Source organism: Homarus americanus, unplaced genomic scaffold (genome assembly GCF_018991925.1).
Source record: "Homarus americanus isolate GMGI-L3 unplaced genomic scaffold, GMGI_Hamer_2.0 scaffold48016, whole genome shotgun sequence".
NCBI lineage: Eukaryota > Metazoa > Arthropoda > Malacostraca > Decapoda > Nephropidae > Homarus > Homarus americanus.
Window position 1 is genome coordinate 1,153,512 of NW_024755055.1, and position 19,336 is coordinate 1,172,847.

The window sequence follows — 19,336 nt, forward strand, 5'->3', positions numbered from 1 at the left end:
TGAGATGGTGTTTGATGGCTCTTGTGTTTTTGACCGACCCCGGCTAGGGCTTCGTTGTTGTCACCCTCCTCCTCCTCCTCCTCTTCCATCACCCTCACTCTCCTCCTCCTCCTCCTCTTCCATCACCCTGACTCTCCTCCTCCTTCCCCTGCCTTCTCCTCCTCCTCCTCTTCCATCCACCCTCACTCTCCTCTTCCTTCACCTTCACTCTCTCCTCCTTCCCCTTACCCTTCTCCTCCTCCTCCTCTTCATCACCCTCACTCTCTCTATCTTCTTCCTTACCCTTCTCTTCTCCACTCCTTCTCCATCCCCCAATCATCCCAATCATGGTCACGTCTGGGGCCCATTAGCACTGGAGCCCGTGGCACTGGGCCTGGTAGCACTGGGGGGCCCCAATTGGTGACCACCGACAGAATACCCTTCCTCCCCACACACACCTTGTACCACTTCCTCCCACCCCACACACCCCTCCTACGGCCCTTTCCACACCACACACACCCCGCTCCGCCCACATCCCTTCCCTACCCCCACACCACCCAGCCCCACCCCACCTACCCCTTCTCACACCCACACACACCCCTCACGGCCCCTCACCCCACCACACCCCACCTGCCCCTTCTCACACCCACACCCCTCCCACACAGCCTCACCCTACCACCCCCACCTTCCCCTTCTCACACCCACACACAACCCCACACACCCCTCCCACGGCCCCTCACACCCCTACCACCCCACCTTCCCCTTCTCACACCCACACACACACACACACACACACACACACACTTCCCGTATTTTTTGGGGGGTTAACCTTCCCAGTCAGCAGAGATCAACAATTATAGTCCTCTAAGCTGGATGACTTATAGAGCTCACACATTGACTTTAGAGCCTAGGCGAGTGTGACCCAGAGCAGAGTGTATGTTGAACCCACACTAAGAGGCCCTCACAATTGACTTACTATACAAATACTTATCATGCACTTCCGGGTGACAATTGACTTACTGTACATATACATAAATTTTTATACATATACAAAGGTTCGTTATACATACAGAGGTGTTTTTATACATACAGAGGTGTCCTATACATATATTGATAACATCATGTATATTTAAATCAAACATATATGAAATGCATATTCATAGAGTTGGCCAATATAAATATACTTACATAATATACATATACATAGACCTGGCCAATAGAAACATGCTTACATAAAATGCATACTGTATACATAAAGCTAGCTAATAGAAATATACTTACATAATACATATTCATAGAGCTGGCCAATAGAAATACACTTATACATAATATACATATTCATAGAGCTGGCCAATAGACATACACTTATACATAATATACATATTCATAGAGCTGGCCAATAGAAATACACTTATACATAATATACATATTCATAGAACTGGCGAATAAAAATAGAAATGCATACATAAAATACATATACATAGAACTGGCCAATAGAAATATACTTACATAATTTACATACACATAGAACTGGCCAATAGAATATACATATACATATATCTCTCCTATACATATTTGAATGGAAACAGTTAACATATATGACAATAATAACAACACAATTTCGACAAAAAATATCAATTGTAAACAGAGTGATGTAAAAAATATTGTAAATAACTCAGGTAAATGGAATAAAAACCACTTACTATGAGACGATACTGTAAGGTCAACTCTGGTCACATGAGGTCAGGTCAGGTGGTATGGTGTGACCTCAGCTGTTTGGGGGTCAATCTGTGAGAGAGAGAGAGAGAGAGAGAGAGAGAGAGAGAGAGAGAGAGAGAGAGAGAGTATTAATTAAATTATGAGAGATACAACTTCTTGACAAATAATAATAATAATAATAATAATAATAGCAATAATAATGTTATACGGTGTTCTTCGTTGTATTCTAATGGTGTTCTGAGGTGTTCTAGATGTGTCCTACGGTGTACATACATACATACATACATATCTGAACAGTCCATATACACGCGGACTTCCATATACATACATACATATTGTACATCCATCCACGCACACTAAAAAAAAAAGCAATTAAAAACTCATCATTCATACACCCCAAAATACTATTGACGTGTACAAAATAATTCAATATTTACGAATAAACAAATGAAGCAAAAATTACACATGCACAAAAAAACAGGAAATTATCATACATCCACAATAAAACAACAACAATAATAAAAAAAATAGGTTACAACATTTAAAAACTCACAGGTTTGTTGTCCTTCTCACCCCCCCTCTTCTCTAATTCCCCCACCCATTCCTAAGCTGCATACGTATCCCCTCTCATACTTCCTCCCAATCCCCCTTAAAACACACCCCCTTCCACCCAGAGACATGTCTCTTCTCCTCCTCACCCCCCTCTACTGGAACTGTTCAAATGGTTCAATATTTATAACACATCAAACGAAACAATTAAAAAACAGTCGGTGGGAGGGGAGGGGAGGGGGAGGGGGATATTGGGTGAGTGATGTACAGGTTGTTTTAATGCCTGCTCACGCGTCTCTCCCAGCCTGTAATACCCCCACTTCAAAATTGATTATGGGATTCTGGTGTGCATTAAAAACAATCTTTTCAGACGACGCGTTTGTTTATTTTTGAGGGGAGTAAAGGGGAGGAGGAGGGGAATGTGGAGGGGTTGGTGACATGGTGGGGGTTGAGGGGGGAACAGGAGAGGGTTGGTGACATGGTGGGGGATTTGAGTGTGTGAAAATGGTGTAGAGGGCAGACATGGTGGGGGTTTGAGGTGAGGGGTGGGAATGGTGGTGGAGGGTTGGTGACATGGTGGGGGGGTTGAGGGGGTAGGGGGAATGGTGGTGGAGGGTTGGTGACATGGTGGGGAGGTGTAAGGGGGAAGGAAAGTGGAGTAGGTAGTATGGTGGTGTTGTGAAAGAGAGAGAGAGTTGAATGGTCACTTTAAACACCACACCCTTCACACACACGGGAATAACATCCACCAGTCAGATCACGAGAACCAGGGACTTAACTCTCTCTCATCCAATCAAAATCCACATCTCTAGAGTCTGAGGGTTGGAAACCACGGCCCTCCACTACCAGTATTTACCAGTGCGTTTACAAATCCCCTTAGATGCTGTATCTCTCCGGGGACCACAACTTTTAATTTCATTCATCCTCCGTTAGCCTCTGCCTTCACCTGTCCCCTCCTACCTTCACATCTTTCAATTTCATTCATCTGCCTTCACCTGTCCCTCTTACCTTGACAGCTTTCAATTCCATTCATCACTCTTCATCTCTGCCTTCACCTGTCCCTCTTACCTTGACAGCTTTCAATTCCATTCATCACTCTTCATCCCCTGCCTTCACCTGTCCCTCTTACCTTGACAGCTTTCAATTCCATTCATCACTCTTCATTCCCTGCCTTCACCTGGACCTCATACCCTCAATTCTACCCACTAATACCTCAACCATTAACCTCTTCATACATAATGTGAGTTTTCTTTATTTACTTCCATTATTTCTCTCGATAGTTAAGTCCTTCAATTTCTTCGTGTTTTTTTTATCAGTATAACTTTTAATCTGAAGGTTAGCCACCCACAGTTTATTTCACCTTAAGATTAAACACCCTAACGCTAACCTAACCTCAATTAACAAAAACTAACCTAAACTACAAGTAAACTAACCTAATTTAACCTAACGTAAACTAACACAAACTAACATAACCAAATATTACTCACACTAATCTAACGTAACTTAACATTATTGACACTAATATAACCTAATCTTATCCCATCGAATTTTCAGGTTTTGGGATGGTTAGATTGGAACCCTATATACCTTCTTTCCCTAATCTAACCTACCTTTTTCGTCCCATTCTTAGGTTATATTAGCTCCTGGTTCTATATATTTTAATTTATTATTATTTATATACCAGTTTATATTTGTAATGTATTTTAAATAGTTATATAACGCCGAGGAGGATGAGGGCATCACTCTAACTTACCCGAGCCCACGTCTGCTAATTTTGTTTTAAATATTGAACCACATCGAAAAAAAGAAGCCATAGATCAAAGGTTTTAAATATTTTTGAATGGTCAGCCCCAATTGTTTAATTAGTTAAGACTCGGGAGTAAAATCAGGAATTCACATTGATACAAGTCAAGCTACGGAGCATTGAAAACACATTACTTCCTTTTATCTTCTAATATAACACTTATATTATACTCTAATATAAATATATAGATGAAACATATATTCATAATGTATTTATTTACGTAAAAGAGCTCCAAACTTACCTATATGATGACAAAATATGATGAAAACTGCAGCACATTAGCCATTAACTGTTCATGTTAATTCTCCCGCCAGATGGTCAGACATTATAGGTATCCTTATGATAAAGATTTTAATTATTTTAGAATTCCCAAATTAGTTATTTTAGTGCTATATTAAGCATCCAGATTTATCAAATAACGGTATTTTCTATCCAGGAACATTAAAAAACGTGTGTATCAGATCGTAGATAAATAATTGAGATTACCAATAAATTCTCAAGTTAAGGTTTATAAAGGGATCATTAAAACTCACTTGTATTAAAAATTCAATTGATCAGTTGCAATATATCCACAAACATGTATAATAATGTACAGTCATCATTCAGTAAATATTAGTATTAACATGTATAATAATGTATATATTGTCATCACCTGGTAAATATACATAATAGAATGATAAGGCACTGCATATTGGCAAAGAAGTTCAGAATTTTTTGCAGTTTCAGATTATAAGACAAATTGCATCAATGCCAAGACAAATATGGTGATTAATGGCTTGTAGCAACAGTTGATACACCCACACTTTGACACCTCTCAAAAAAAACTACAATACTCTTATTTCAAAAAGCTTCTCTGGTAAATATATAAAAGGTATTTGCTATGGGTCAAATATTCCCCTAAAAAAAATGAAACATACTTTTTCATAACTATTTCGTGTCCTCAGAGTTATTATAGTCTGTCCAGAGATATATTAGAAAATGGGAAATATATGCCATAAAACTGATCACCTGAAGATTCACCCCCAGCTTATTTCAGCTGAAGATTAACCACCCTAATGTTACTTGAAGGGATGTTAGGGTAGGGCAGGATTGGGAAGGGGTAGGGTAGAATTAGGTGATCCAGGTAAAATTATCTGGGGTGACTATTATTCATATGATCCTATAAAAAATTCATAAAATATCAAGAAATCCAAATTAAATAACATGGGAAATAACAGACCCCAAAAACACAGGCATTCGTCTACCCAAGAGTACAGGGGGTAGAAGGGTGGATCCTCTCTGACTCATGGTGGTATAAATAAATTACCAGCTGCTTTACCACATCAAGATCTTTCTATTTTACACAATATTCCATCCACCATCTTTGTTTCTAGTCTTTCTTGATATTTTCTTTAATTTACTGTGGTTTTTCCCTCACAATGCCACATACATATATCATTAGAGTATTTAGTTTATTCTGGTATTAATTAGTTTCTGTTTACACTAAGTACGTCTTCAGTCAGTCAGTGTATACCAGGTCCTAGGAACACTCATATTTATTTTTCATTAGTGGTATTGTATTTCTTTTCACTATGTAGAACCTCATTCACTTTATGTATAACTTAATTCAGGATACACTCGCTTATAGTCACTTTATTTATCTTCACACTTGGTTCAGAATGACTTAATTCATTGTATAATTGGTAAACTTTCAAATGACACGAGTAACCTGCCTTTTATTTATAACTGATACCCCTACAATATTTAAATTAATTGTTCATTACTTCACTTCACAGGTATGATCCCTATATAGCATTCAGTTCACATTAATTATGTCTTCAAACTCCTTTAAAAATAGTTCTATATATTCGTCTCACAGTAAATAATCCCTTCAGTCAATTTACCCTTCCACTTTTCATCGCCAGTTTGTTCAACGTAATGTAATGTCATATTGTCACCTTGAAATGAACACTAACCCCACCTGACTGATTGGCTCAACCAGAGATCTCCTCATTGGATGGGATACACACAGGTGAGTTTCTGCCAGGTGCGTGACTATAATTACCCAATTTAGTAATATCATCAAACTATCATCATAAAGTACAATAAATTCCACAATAATACTGAGTTTTATCTACAATATTATAGTTATAGATAAAAAATAAGGATAAAATATGGAGAGAGAAAGTAATGCCTGACCGGTACAATGTCTCTAAGATTAAACTCATTAAAACATATGCCCCCCAGTCAGTCAAGTCTGCCATCAGTGTCACATATGCCCACTCAGTCAAGTCTGCCATCAGTGTCACACATGCCCAGTCAGTCAAGTCTGCCATCAGTGTCACATATGCCCCCCAGTCAGTCAAGTCTGCCATCAGTGTCACATATGCCCCCCAGTCAGTCAAGTCTGCCATCAGTGTCACATATGCCCACTCAGTCAAGTCTGCCATCAGTGTCACACATGCCCAGTCAGTCAAGTCTGCCATCTTGCTGAACTTCACGAGAATTTTAAGTCATCTTGGAACGTCTTTTTAATCTTTATTGTTGTCTTAGTCCTCTTCATCGGATCCTCTTGTTCCTCTTCTTCTTTCTTCTCGCTATCTTCCTCCTCTTTGTCAGTCCTTTTGTTCCTCTTCTTTGTCAGATTAGTGTGTCATCTATCTTTCTCCTCTTCCTCTTATGTTATTTCTCATTATTACTTTTTATAATTACTTCTCTTTTCCTCCTCCTCTTCCTCATAAGTCCTACAGTTCCTCATATCTTCAAGTTATTTCTCATCCCCAGATTCACCTCCAAGATCCTCCTCCTCGGACTGGCAAGGAGCTTCATCTTCCTGGAAATAAGTCTTCAGTATCTGGGTGGCCTTGTCGCTTATGCCTGTGTTGACGAACTGTTGCAGCACCTCCAGACGCTCCACGCCCTTCCCCGACACCACCTGCTCCTTCACCTTCTCCTTCAAGTCCAGGCACTGAAATAGGTGGAAATAATACGAGGTTTATAATTAAGGATCACTGTAGAGTAGTCCTTCCACCCCTAAAGCATATGTCACCCGATGGTTAAATACCCTTTGCTATTTGGGAAGTTAGGTTACGTTAGGTTTAATCTCACCGAAATATCCAATAAATAAAGGCGCGTCGGAAGTTAATGAACGGAATTATTTTGTCAAGAAGGGCGTTCAGATCAGTGCGACCAAGGTGATTGAAAAGTCCCTGTGCACTTGTGATAATTACAAATACCTGTACAATGTAGTTATTCCTTGCTATAACTATATTGTTATCACTAGAATAAAACAAAGTGGTTAATTACAGCAAATGCATAGGGACTTTTTGCCTCCCATGTGCATATTATTATTAAAACACAAACATAATATGACCTTAACCTCAGAGTACTGTTCCTGTTGTAGGTTATCAAGACAGACAAAAAAAGTGTTTATGACCTCGAAGTGTTAATGCTGTATACTGTACCTTGAGCATGTTGTTGAGGGAGTCGAGAGCCACGGTGATGAGGCTGGCCTCCCCCCCAGCTAGCACCTTCAGGAAGGCTGACACTCCCCCGGCATCCACCAAGAACTCCAGCTGCTCCGGGTTGCCGCCTGCCGTCAGATTACCCAGGGCCCAGGTTGCCTCTCGCTGGACGTCCAAGAATGTCTAGTGAGAGAGGAAAGGTCAAGATAACATTTAAGGACTGTGTAAGAACTTATGAGTCTTAAGAGTCAAAATGTTCCAAAGTAAAAAAAATAATGATCATATAGCATCTGGGAACCTCTGGACAGAATGGATTGCAATACCACTTATGTTAAATGACTAACAACAGACATATTCAGCTCAGAGAGGACCCTGTACACAAGGGGTTAATAACATCATCAAGAACAATTCGAAATTAAGTGACAACTACACCACTAACCTGATTAAGAGCGTCCATAAGGTCAGGAATGAGTCCTTCATCTATCACCCTCTGGATCTGTGACCTGTTACCAGCGGTGATGTTTGAGAGAGCCCAGGCGGCCTCCTTCTTGGCGTTGTGGTGGCCATTCTTCAGCAGATGACCTAACAGTGGCAGCACCCCAGCATCCAACACCACGTTTGTCTGGAGGTAGAGGAAATGAGGTGTTTAGATGAGGTAAAATGAGAGGTGAGGCGGCTAAGGGTGATAGGTGGATGGTGGTTATGGAGGTAAACAAGCCTGGTGGTGGTGGACTTGTGTGGTAGATGGTAGTGGTGTAACTATCAAAGGAGAGTGAGGGTGGATGTATGAGACACCTTTGAACAGAGTAAATAATATATACAACTTTGAGAATCAGGTTTTTCATCCCCCCACCCCCGCCCCCCCGACACACACACCTGGTCATCATCACCAGTGGCAATGTTCCCTATGGCTCTGAGTGCTGGGGCTATCTTCTGCTTCTCACCAGAGCCCAGATGATGGATGAGGGAGGACACCACACCAGCAGATATCACCTCCTGTATTCTGTTTTCATCCTGGTCAGAGATGTACCCCACGGCCCAGAGCGCATCAACTGCCAAGATGATCCAATTAGTGGTATAATAATAAGTAGGTGTTCAGCGGTCTAGCATTGAATTCCTCACCATTAGAACTTAAAGAAATGGTGCTCTCTAACTCAGCTCAACAAGGCCTTGTTTCTGACTTCCAGGCTGCATTGTGTGCTGAACACAAAGGTTGTCAGAACACAAATGGGCAGCCGTTTCTTACCCCCCAAACTTCTTTGATTTCAGATCAAGTGAGAGTTGGCACAAAAGTTATTCTATTATACTTCTTATTTGGCTCTACAATAGATATACCTTTGTGGGCCTTAAAATTTCTGTTTTCCTTTATTTGCTGGCATTGAGGCAGTCGGGCTAATTCTGGAGACTTAGAGCTCTTAGAAGTGACTGCAAACACCCACGTCACCACACGGACGAGCGTCACCTGAGGATACACACAAGGTTAGGGTGGTGACTGAGCGTGATGAATGGAAGATCACGCAGGGTTAGGGTGGTGACTGAGCGTGATGAATGGAAGATCACGCAGGGTTAGGGTGGTGACTGAGAGTGATGAATGGAAGATCGCTTGAAGATTGAGCCACTTAGTTTATTTCACTTGAAGATTAACCAACTTATTGCTATCTGAGAGGGTTAGGTTAGGATAGATTAGGTCAGGTATTCATTAATGTGGTTAGGTTAGGTGGCTAATCTTCCACTGAAAAAAGTTAAGGTGTTTAATTGTCAGGTGATCAAATAAATGGTTAGAAAATATATGGCCATTTCACTGTTCAATTTCTAGCAACACTGACCCTAGCCTTTGACTCTAATAGCCTCTCTCTATATCAAAACTCAACCAGGAAGTTTACCATTAAGAACTGTATTTCTATATTGTTCAATCATGTTATAGCGAAGTCGTGTAAAGTGAAATCCTATAAAACGAGGAATTAATGCAGCTCAAATAGGACTATACAGTAGAGGTCACACAGGATGTTTATCAGGACCCATTACACAGGATATAATATTGTGACGTTGAATGTGTAGGAGTGACCAACAGGGTCATAGGATCATACCGGGGCAGGTTTTCTGTTGACGTCCTTAAGTGTGTCGAGTAGAGGACCTGTGACTCCCTCCCTCACCACGTGGTTCCTGTACTCCTGACAATCCCCGACGATGTTCCCCAGCGCCCAGGCCGCCTGCTCCTTCACGATTATGGTTTTACACCGCAGTAAGTTGATCAAGATGGGAACGGAGCCTCCATCTGGGGTATGGGGCGGTAAGAAAAGTGTGAGATGGATTGACAACTTAGCTTGGACTGGAGGATAAGGTAAAGTAAATCTACATAGTGATGCTTTTGTATGTGATGTTGAGTGTCTTCTAGATGTGACTATTGATACAAAAGTTTATCAAGTGAGGTGTAGATTAGTAATTTATGCATTTTTCTTTGTAATGAGAATAAAGTAAGATTTGGTAACCCCACAAAAGTAAAGCTTAATGTGGTTTGAAGCTCTGTGTGTGTGTGTGTGTGTGTGAGTATTTAAGATTGAGTGGGTGTACATGAGTGTGAACATGACAACAGGAGGCACTCACCCACTACAGCCCCTGTCTGCTCAGAGTTGCCGGCTGCCAAGTTGGTCAGTGCCCAGGTGGCCTCAAACTGCAGGGTGGCTCTATGGAGACAAGAGAACTGATGATCACCCTCATTACTTGTCGTTGTTATATACAAGAAGAATTGTAAAATCCTTATATGAATTTCTTATATAAAATTGTTAATCAAGACAGTTCAATGAGGTTGCTGTAAAACAAATTTATATCATTTCCTCCCACTGCAGTTATAAATACTATTACCTTCCCCACCTAAGGACCAACCACTTACTCGTCCTCCTGCTGCAGATGTGGGATGAGTGGTGAGAGGATCCCCGCCTTCAGGAAGTCACCGATGGGCGGACTGTCCTCGATGGAGAGCAGTTTACGAGCCCTGACGGTGTTCTTGAGGCGACGCTCACGACTGTTGCTGCCGATCCCCTTCACGATCTCCTGCAGTGTTGCCTGTGTGTACTTCAAGTCCTGAGGGGAGTGGACGTCAGTAATGTTTTCAGCAAGGAGAAAGTACAGTAGAGGAAAAACAAAGAAAAGAATGAACGAAAGGATATGATGGAAATATTAACTCACCCTCCTGCACACACACACACACACACAGTCAGCCCAAGCATACCTCTGGGTCATTGTCTTCTTCTTCAGTCTCTGCCTCAGATCCCCGACTCCTCCCGGTCTGAAAAAACAAATCTAATCAGCGACAAATAAAAGCATCATGGACATAATACAACTGCCGGAGGTAAATATAATTCAAATATAAAACATTTAGGCCATTGATGTCCGGCTTGGGCGAGGGTGGTTAGGAGCCTAATCTAATTTAACCTAACCATGACCTAAACGTCCGCTCACAATAGAATTCAGAGTACCGGTAACTTTTCCATTTATATCATTAATGTTTGGTTTTGCTGTATTTATTATTAGAAGAATATTGTTCACTATAAACAGTTGTAATTCTTTTAATTTTCACATGACCAAAAAATTAAGATATTGTAGCTCCTTCTTACCACTGGTCGCTTCTCTCTGTTCTCTGGAAGTGAAGCATCAGGCTGCAAATAAATAAATAAATAAAAATCTAGATTACTGAATTTTATGTGAATATTACTTCTGCAATATTAGACTGTTGTATTTTTAGAAGTTTAAGTAAATCAAATGAGGTTAAACCCTTCACTACAGGGATGTCACAAGGGGTTGAGAGATAAAGTCAAAACAATACTTAACAAAGATTAGATGAAGATTATAAAAAACTGTGATTAACTTGAATTTACAGTTGTGTTAATGATCTTACTCTGGCTGGGTTACCTTAGCCGATCATTGGCAAAGAGGATAACGTGTTAATGATAATAAGACTCACTGGTGGTTCATCTGGGAGAGGCTGGTGGGAGGACAGGAATTGTGGGTTATTTGGTCGTTATATGTAATCACTAAACCCTTCACTATGGGGACGCTACGTTGGATATTTTACTTGGCTAACGCTAGACAGTTTTATTCAGCTCAGAGGGGACCCCATACACAAGGGGTTAAGAGATGAAGATTATGTATTTTCACTATGGCATTCATATACATCACTTGAAAATACACCTGGTTTATACACAATGCCACACACAGACATACATTTAATATACATGAAGCTGTTCTATGGTGTATATATTATAATTACAGAGATAAATTATATATTCATTAAAAGAGATAAGCTTTGACAATAAAAGTTCCTGTGGCAATAAGATATAAGTACCCTGTACAGTATGGTGCATTACCGTAATTACCTAAATTATTCAAGACAGACACACACACACATACCCACACATACATAGACACACAGACCACTAAGACACACAGACCACTAACACACACACACACACACACACACACACACACATACACACACACATACAATCACACACAACACTAACATACCAACACAAACACACACATACACACACACATACACACACACATACAATCACACACAACACTAACATACCAACACAAACACACACATACAAACTGCATATATCTAAAAAAAGAGGCAACACTAACATACCAACACAAACACACACATACAAACTGCATATATCTAAAAAAAGAGGCATTTTACCGTCCTGCGTTTCCCTGAACTCTGAAAAAAAGAGAAGTACAATAATCAATAATAATTCTCCTAGGGATTTTTCATTTTCAATTTGCACATTGACCTTAAATATACACATGATATCAAACAAATGTATTTAATTGCATAATGTTGATATGCAGAACCTATCTACCAGTACTACTAGCCCCCACCTTACCAGTACCCATCTACCAGTACTACTAGCACTAACCAGTACCCATCTACCAGTACTACTAGCCCCCATCTTACCAGTACTACTAGCCCTCATCTACCAGCACTACTAGCACCAAGACCTACCTGCCTGGAGGGAGCTAGAGAGGACAGTTCACTTGACGTCTCCCTTCTCTTGCCAATACTGGGTAGTGGAGGATTATAGGGGCTGCAGGCTGTGGGGAGGAGACAGATAATAAATATGGGGAGAGAGTGTGTTGGGAGAGTATAGGGGTGATAGTTGTGGGGAGGGAGTGTGGGGGTGATAGTTTGTGGGGAGGGAGTGTGGGGGTGATAGTTTGTGGGGAGGGAGTGTGGGGGGATAAAGTTTGTTGGTAGAAAGTGTGTGGAGAGACATGTGGGAAGAAACAGTGTCAGGGGGACAGTGTGTGGGAAGGAAAGGAATGTATTGTGAATGTGAGGATACAATGTGGGGAGACAGTGTGGGTGTGTGGGGAGTGGAAGGATGTATACTGACCACAGAGACACAGAGAGAGGAAAAAAGCAGTATTCTTAAATATAGTTATTTATTTACTTTACATTCCTAACATCTCAGCCAATCAGCTTTTGGGATATTTACTATTCACAACATCTTGGCCAATCAACTGTCAATATATTTACTCTTCATGACATCTCAGCCAATCAGATATCAGCAAACTTACCATTAAAAACATCCCAAGTAGAAGCATGAAATATATGTGTATAGTTAATTAAGAAAGTCACTATACACCTGTTATACTACAGAGGATATATAATGACATCGAATAATATATCAGAAATATATACAAGAAGTAATATAATAATGTAATACTGCATATAACATAAGATTTCATATATAATAACTGGGAAAATACATAACTAATTCTGTATATCTGTAACCGTATCCTCTTTGGCAATGAGGACAGACTGGCTAATTCTGTATCCATATCCTGTGCCACTGAGAATATGGATAAAGAATTAGCTTAGTTACATATTTATTAAGGTAGAGTCTCAGCATAAACCTGACCCCATTAAAGCTGTGGAGTTCGATCTTACGTCATGGTGGACATGTGAGGGAGTGGCTGTATGCTCAAGGGGTCGCTGAAGGTCCGGTGGGTATCTGAGGAGTGTCTGCGTCGAGGCCAGGCACCGACCACCCCCTTGCCACCAGCTCCCCCGGCCCTTAGGAGCGAGGGTTGGGAGAGCGAGGTGGAGTCCTTAGTGAGGGGAGGGGGTCGCATGGTGTTTAAGATGCCCTCCAGCTTGGCCCGCCGCGCCCTGATCGACTCCATCTGTCAACGCGTGGTGTATTGTAGTGACATTGGTGATAACATGGGGTACAGTACAGTATGTTGAAGGCTTTATTGATGATCATATATTAAATTAAAGGCTCTATTTATGATATATCAAAGGCTCTATTGATGACACATACAGTAAGGACTCTATTGATGAAGGGTAAAACAAGTTATCACACCCGACATAGAAATACAAAAAATAAAACAAAATCTAAACTGTAAAACAAAACAAAATCTAAAACTATAAAATAAAACAAAATCTAAACTATAAACTCACATCCATGGCCAAGTTGGAAGGCTTAATATCCTTCCCCCGTCGTCTGAGGGCGGAGGTGGAGCTGAAAGACATGGCTGGTAGGCAGGGGTGTTGACTGGGCTTCACACTGGGGAGATGATGTCCTACACGACCCTTCACTAGCTTCAAGAAGGTTCTGGTCTTCTTACATGGTTGGTGTGGAGTGTGGTGAGGGTGGTGTGGTGAGGGTGGTGTGGTGAGGGTGATGTGGTAGTAGTGGTGTAATGATGGGGTGGTAATGGTGAAAGAGAGATAGGAACACTAAGAAATGAAGGGAAGATGGTACCATTTACCAGTGATGGGGAATTTGAGAACACTATATCAGGTGTATGAGAAATAAGAATATGAGGCGAGGGAATTATGGGAATGGTAGGTCACCATCACTCATTTCACTATCACCCCACCATTAACAACCATTCGAAAATCTGTAAGAATAACATAACATTAATACACTATCCCCCCTAAAAACACCATTAATAACACCCCACTCAACACCACAATACCATAACACCTCTTGTGTGTCTTAAGAGTTCCACTACACCACAACTGCATAAACGGGAAATATATATGACAGTGGTATTTACTTACGCCACAATACCATAACACTCAATATAAAAAAAACCCCATTCATTATACCCAAAACTCTGCTACTCTTACGCAACGCCACGACACATTAACCTAGAAAAAAAAAATAAAATAATTGGTCTTCGTGTCAGGGAACAGAATCGTACCAGGCCTCACGGGACACATCAGAAAATACATTAATACCCCCTGTAAAACTGTAATGACTATAATACGCTAAAGAAAACGAGATTCATATCTATAACTGATCTAATCTTTCTGAAATAAGGATGAAACTGGTGAAATTTTCTCGATAATGCGGAAATCAATGGTTGAGTGTCTTGGATTAGATTAGGAGTGTTCACATCAGGTTAAGTTAGGTAGAAATTATATATTCGTGAGATAGTATGAATGTTTGGCGATAACGTGTAATTAATAGCTGTAATTCTGTTCAATAGTGGAATATCATGCGAATCCGGACCGAGTAACTTTAATTCCTTTTTAATTTCGATTCACTAACCTAACCTAACCCAACTGGGATTAAATTACAGTGATTGCAATAACAACTTTAAATCATACCAACATACAGTAAAAATCAACCAAAATACAAAACAACTGTAATATGTAAAAATATCCTCGTGGTAGTAGTATATAACATGTCATTTGTGTTCATTCCTCTTATCATAGTGATCTCAAGTGCAGTCAGACACACAATGAACTTGTGAATTATTATACCCTGGTTCCCTTTTATTATTCTCCGTCACGTCAGTAATATATATAACCCATTTCTCTAATTTGTACTATAATATTTTTTTAAGCTCGTGATTACTAAAGATTCTAGAGTTAAGAGAATTTAAAAACCATAGTGTATTTTTTTTTTTTTCGTGTTTGGTCAATCTAAAAACACCTTCCCTGTCACTGTCCTTGGCCTGGTTAGTAAGCATGATAGAGCGACCCTAATAAACCCATCGACCTATGACCTAGTATATCTCTCTCTCTCTCTCATACCATTATCTCTCTGTCCGTCTCGCCAACTAAGAATAATGAGGTCTGGCGGGAGGCTTTCCTAAGTCGTATCGCATGAAATATTTACACTATGATGATGATAAGATAGTTGTATGGGAAGGAAGGAAGGAAGGAAGGAAGGAAGGAAGGAAGGAAGGAAGGAAGAAGGAAGGAAGGAAGGAAGGAAGGAAGAAGGAAGGAAGGAAGGAAGAAGGAAGGAAGGAAGGAGGAAGGAAGGAAGGAAGGAAGGAAGGAAGGAAGGAAGGAAGGAAGGAAGGAAGGAAGGAAGGAAGTGTATGTGCTTGAGCGACTTAATACCAGAATCTCCCAATGCAACTGTGAACTCTTAAAAACATTTCCTAATCAACACCAAAATGTTAATCTTCCCTCGGCTATTCCAACTCCAGCAAGAGTCCCTTAACGATGTACTAAAGCACAAACTTCCACCAATCAATACAATTTACTAATTACCACCACCGACACTCAACACCTCCCAACCAATCACAACGCTTGAACTCTCTATCGACAAAATACACCTAACACTGAAATAAGTACACCTAACACTGAAATAAGTACACCTAACACTGAAATAAGTACACCTAACACTGAAATAAGTACACCTAACACTGAAATAAGTACATCTAACACAGAAATAAGTACACCTAACACTGAAATAAGTACCTCTAACAGATATAAGCACACCTAACACTGAAATAAGTACATCTAACACTGAAATAAGTACACCTAACAGAAATAAGTACACCTAACACTGAAATAAGTACACCTAACACTGAAATAAGCACACCTAACACTGAAATAAGCACACCTAACAGAAATAAGTACACCTAACACTGAAATAACACTGAAATAAGTACATAACACTAAATAAGATAACACTGAAATAAGTAATAACCTAACACTGAAATAAGTACATCTAACACTGAAATAAGTACACCTAACACTGAAATAAGTACACCTAACACTGAAATAAGTACACCTAACAATGAAATAAGTACATCTAACACATGAAATAAGTACACCTAACACTGAAATAAGTACATCTAACACTGAAATAAGTACACCTAACAGAAATAAGTACACCTAACACTGAAATAAGTACACTAACACTGAAATAAGTACACTAACACTGAAATAAGTACACCTAACACTGAAATAAGTACACTAACTGAAATAAGTACACCTGAAATAAGTACATCTAACAGAAATAAGTACACCTAACACTGAAATAAGTACATCTAACACAGAAATAAGTACACCTAACACTGAAATAAGTTCACCTAACACTGAAATAAGTACATCTAACACTGAAATAAGTACACCTAAAACTGAAATAAGTACAACTAACAGAAATAAGCACACCTAACACTGAAATAAGTACACCTAACACTGAAATAAGTACACCTAACACTGAAATAAGTACATCTAACACACTGAAATAAGTACACCTAACACTGAAATAAGTACACCTAACACTGAAATAAGTACATCTAACACTGAAATAAGTACACCTAACTGAAATAAGTACACCTAACACTGAAATAAGTACACCTAACACAAAAATAAGTACACCTAACACTGAAATAAGTACACCTAACACTGAAATAAGTACAACTAACAATGAAATAAGTACACCTAACAGAAATAAGTACACCTAACAGAAATAAGTCGACAGTGTGGTTGTTAGGAGTACATAATTATAGGCCTATCATCTTAACTACCAGTAAACACAGACAAATCTTCAATCTATATTCATAATTATTCTCGATACATCAATAATACAGTAATAAATTAATATAACTAATCTACTGTACTTACAAAACTGTATAATTGTAGGTTGTATTTTATTGTAACGGGATATAATTTTTGCTGTACTACACAAGTTGATTCAATTACAGTCTATATGTTTTGTCTTCTAATTGGTATTTAAATAATTTATGTAATTTATCTCGTTATGAATGTTTAAGTAAAATTGTGAGGACATTCTAGACGGTACTTAATATACTTATAAGTGTGTTGAGTGTTTTTTTTATGTCCCAATTATGAGGAAAACTTAAGAGCATTTAATAATTCAGAGAAGTTATAAGTTAATTAAATAAGGAATTAATATCGCCAGGAATTTTTACCTTAGTACAACTGGTCATAAGGTATTAAATTATAATAAACCAAACTAAACCTAAACTACCTCACAATCTTAAAGTGTTTTAGTTTAATTAATTGTTTAAGATGTTTTATACTCACAGAATCACTATAATCCGGTTAAATTTACTGTAGGAGGCAACAAGCTGTCATTACACCACGTATGCTTTGGGCTGGACTGGTCAGATACTGGAAGCTTAAATCCATCCACTTTTCTCAGTCTAGTTCACATTATTCTCTCTCCTCTTCTCTTCACTTTATCCCAGCCGTCACTGTAAAAAATATTGATATCCTTTGACACTGAAAACAATCCCTACGGTGCTATATAACAGCCGTGATTCACTGTTAAACCACACTTCACAATACCACACCTGATGGACCCACACTGCACACTATCGTCAGCTGGCGTGCATGTGTTCCTTGGGGTGTGGGGTACGGGGGGAGGAGGGAGGCAAGATCCCCCCCCCCCTATATTTAGGTGCAGGAGGGGGAAGAGTGGGGGAGAGGTGGAGGGGTGAGGGAGATACTGATGGGAGGGGGGAAGGCAAGTGACCACGTGTTGCTAGACAACCTGGTAAACAAACTTTGCCTACACCGTTGCCATTTTTCTACATATTTACGTACAGTTAACCCTTATATACATAACTAATGAGTGAATATTGAAATTTATATATAACTATTACTCTCTAGTGGCTAATTTGCTTTAAGAACTATTACTGGTAGATATATACAGATAATAAGTTCATGAATGGGGAAACTTGGCATAAGGACAAGAAATATGTTCATGTAACTAAAATAAACGATAACATTAATATATTACTATATTTACTTCACCTCTAGAGAATTACTGTAAAGAATAAATTCTAAAAAATACGTTGCAAAGTTAATTAATGAACTGCTGAGTAGTCACACATGCTAATAAGTTTATAATTAGTTCATCATATATACCCTTATAGACAATTTACTTCCAATTAACCAGGAATTTTATACCATCAATTAACAAAGTATACATGATTTAAATAAACATGGATCACCTGAAGAATCTCCACCCCAGCTTATTTCACTTGAAGACTAACCACCCTAACCTCTCCCCCCCCAATAGTGTTAAGGTAGTTAATCTTTGGGAGAAATAAACTGGGGTGACCATGGTAATTCATCAGGTGATCCACTGCTAATTAAGTTTATGGATCCAAAATACTGTACAATATATGCTTAAACTTACCACATAACTGCTTGTAGTAGGTGAACAGTTGTATGCTTGTCACTCCAATATGGGATAGAAAGGAAGAGCCTTGACAGTATTCTAAGCTTGTGGCTTCTTGACCTCTAGTGGGGTGGACATCTGCCAGCTCCAGGCATGAACACTCTACTGAGTACCTGTAACGTCTTCTGATGTGTTTATAAACTATTAAGTCACCCTTTGTCTGCCTATAGTATAAGCTGGGCAACTGCAGGCGTTCTAATCCCTCTGGGTAAGTGAGATGCGTTAGTACAAGCATCAGTCTGGTGGCCCTCCTTTGGGCGTTTTCAATCAATTGAGAGTCTTTTAACATATCTTGGGGACCAGACGGGGTGACAGTACTCCAGACGGGGAAGCACTTCACTTCCCTGTTTGGAGTACAGTAC

The 19,336-nt window shown here is 39.6% G+C and overlaps 2 protein-coding genes across 2 annotated transcripts; both read right to left on the reverse strand.

Moving 5' to 3' along the window:
* Positions 1–4,590: 4,590 nt before the first annotated feature.
* On the reverse strand, positions 4,591–8,649 carry LOC121856268 (importin subunit alpha-6-like). Its single transcript, XM_042351676.1, has 4 exons — positions 8,371–8,649; positions 7,934–8,116; positions 7,495–7,677; positions 4,591–6,998 (listed from the first exon to the last, which is right to left on the reverse strand). The coding sequence occupies exons 2-4, from the start codon at positions 7,949–7,951 to the stop codon at positions 6,798–6,800; spliced, it is 402 nt and encodes a 133-aa protein (XP_042207610.1). The 5' UTR covers positions 7,952–8,116; positions 8,371–8,649; the 3' UTR covers positions 4,591–6,797.
* On the reverse strand, positions 8,001–18,153 carry LOC121856193 (importin subunit alpha-1a-like). The gene is made up of 13 exons (XM_042351537.1): positions 17,813–18,153; positions 13,970–14,412; positions 13,454–13,689; positions 12,506–12,587; positions 12,200–12,220; positions 11,109–11,150; positions 10,724–10,780; positions 10,385–10,575; positions 10,099–10,178; positions 9,582–9,769; positions 8,830–8,956; positions 8,385–8,546; positions 8,001–8,116 (listed from the first exon to the last, which is right to left on the reverse strand). Exons 2-13 carry the CDS (start codon positions 14,039–14,041, stop codon positions 8,001–8,003), a joined length of 1,374 nt encoding a protein of 457 aa, XP_042207471.1. The 5' UTR covers positions 14,042–14,412; positions 17,813–18,153.
* Between the last annotated feature and the right edge of the window lie 1,183 nt (positions 18,154–19,336).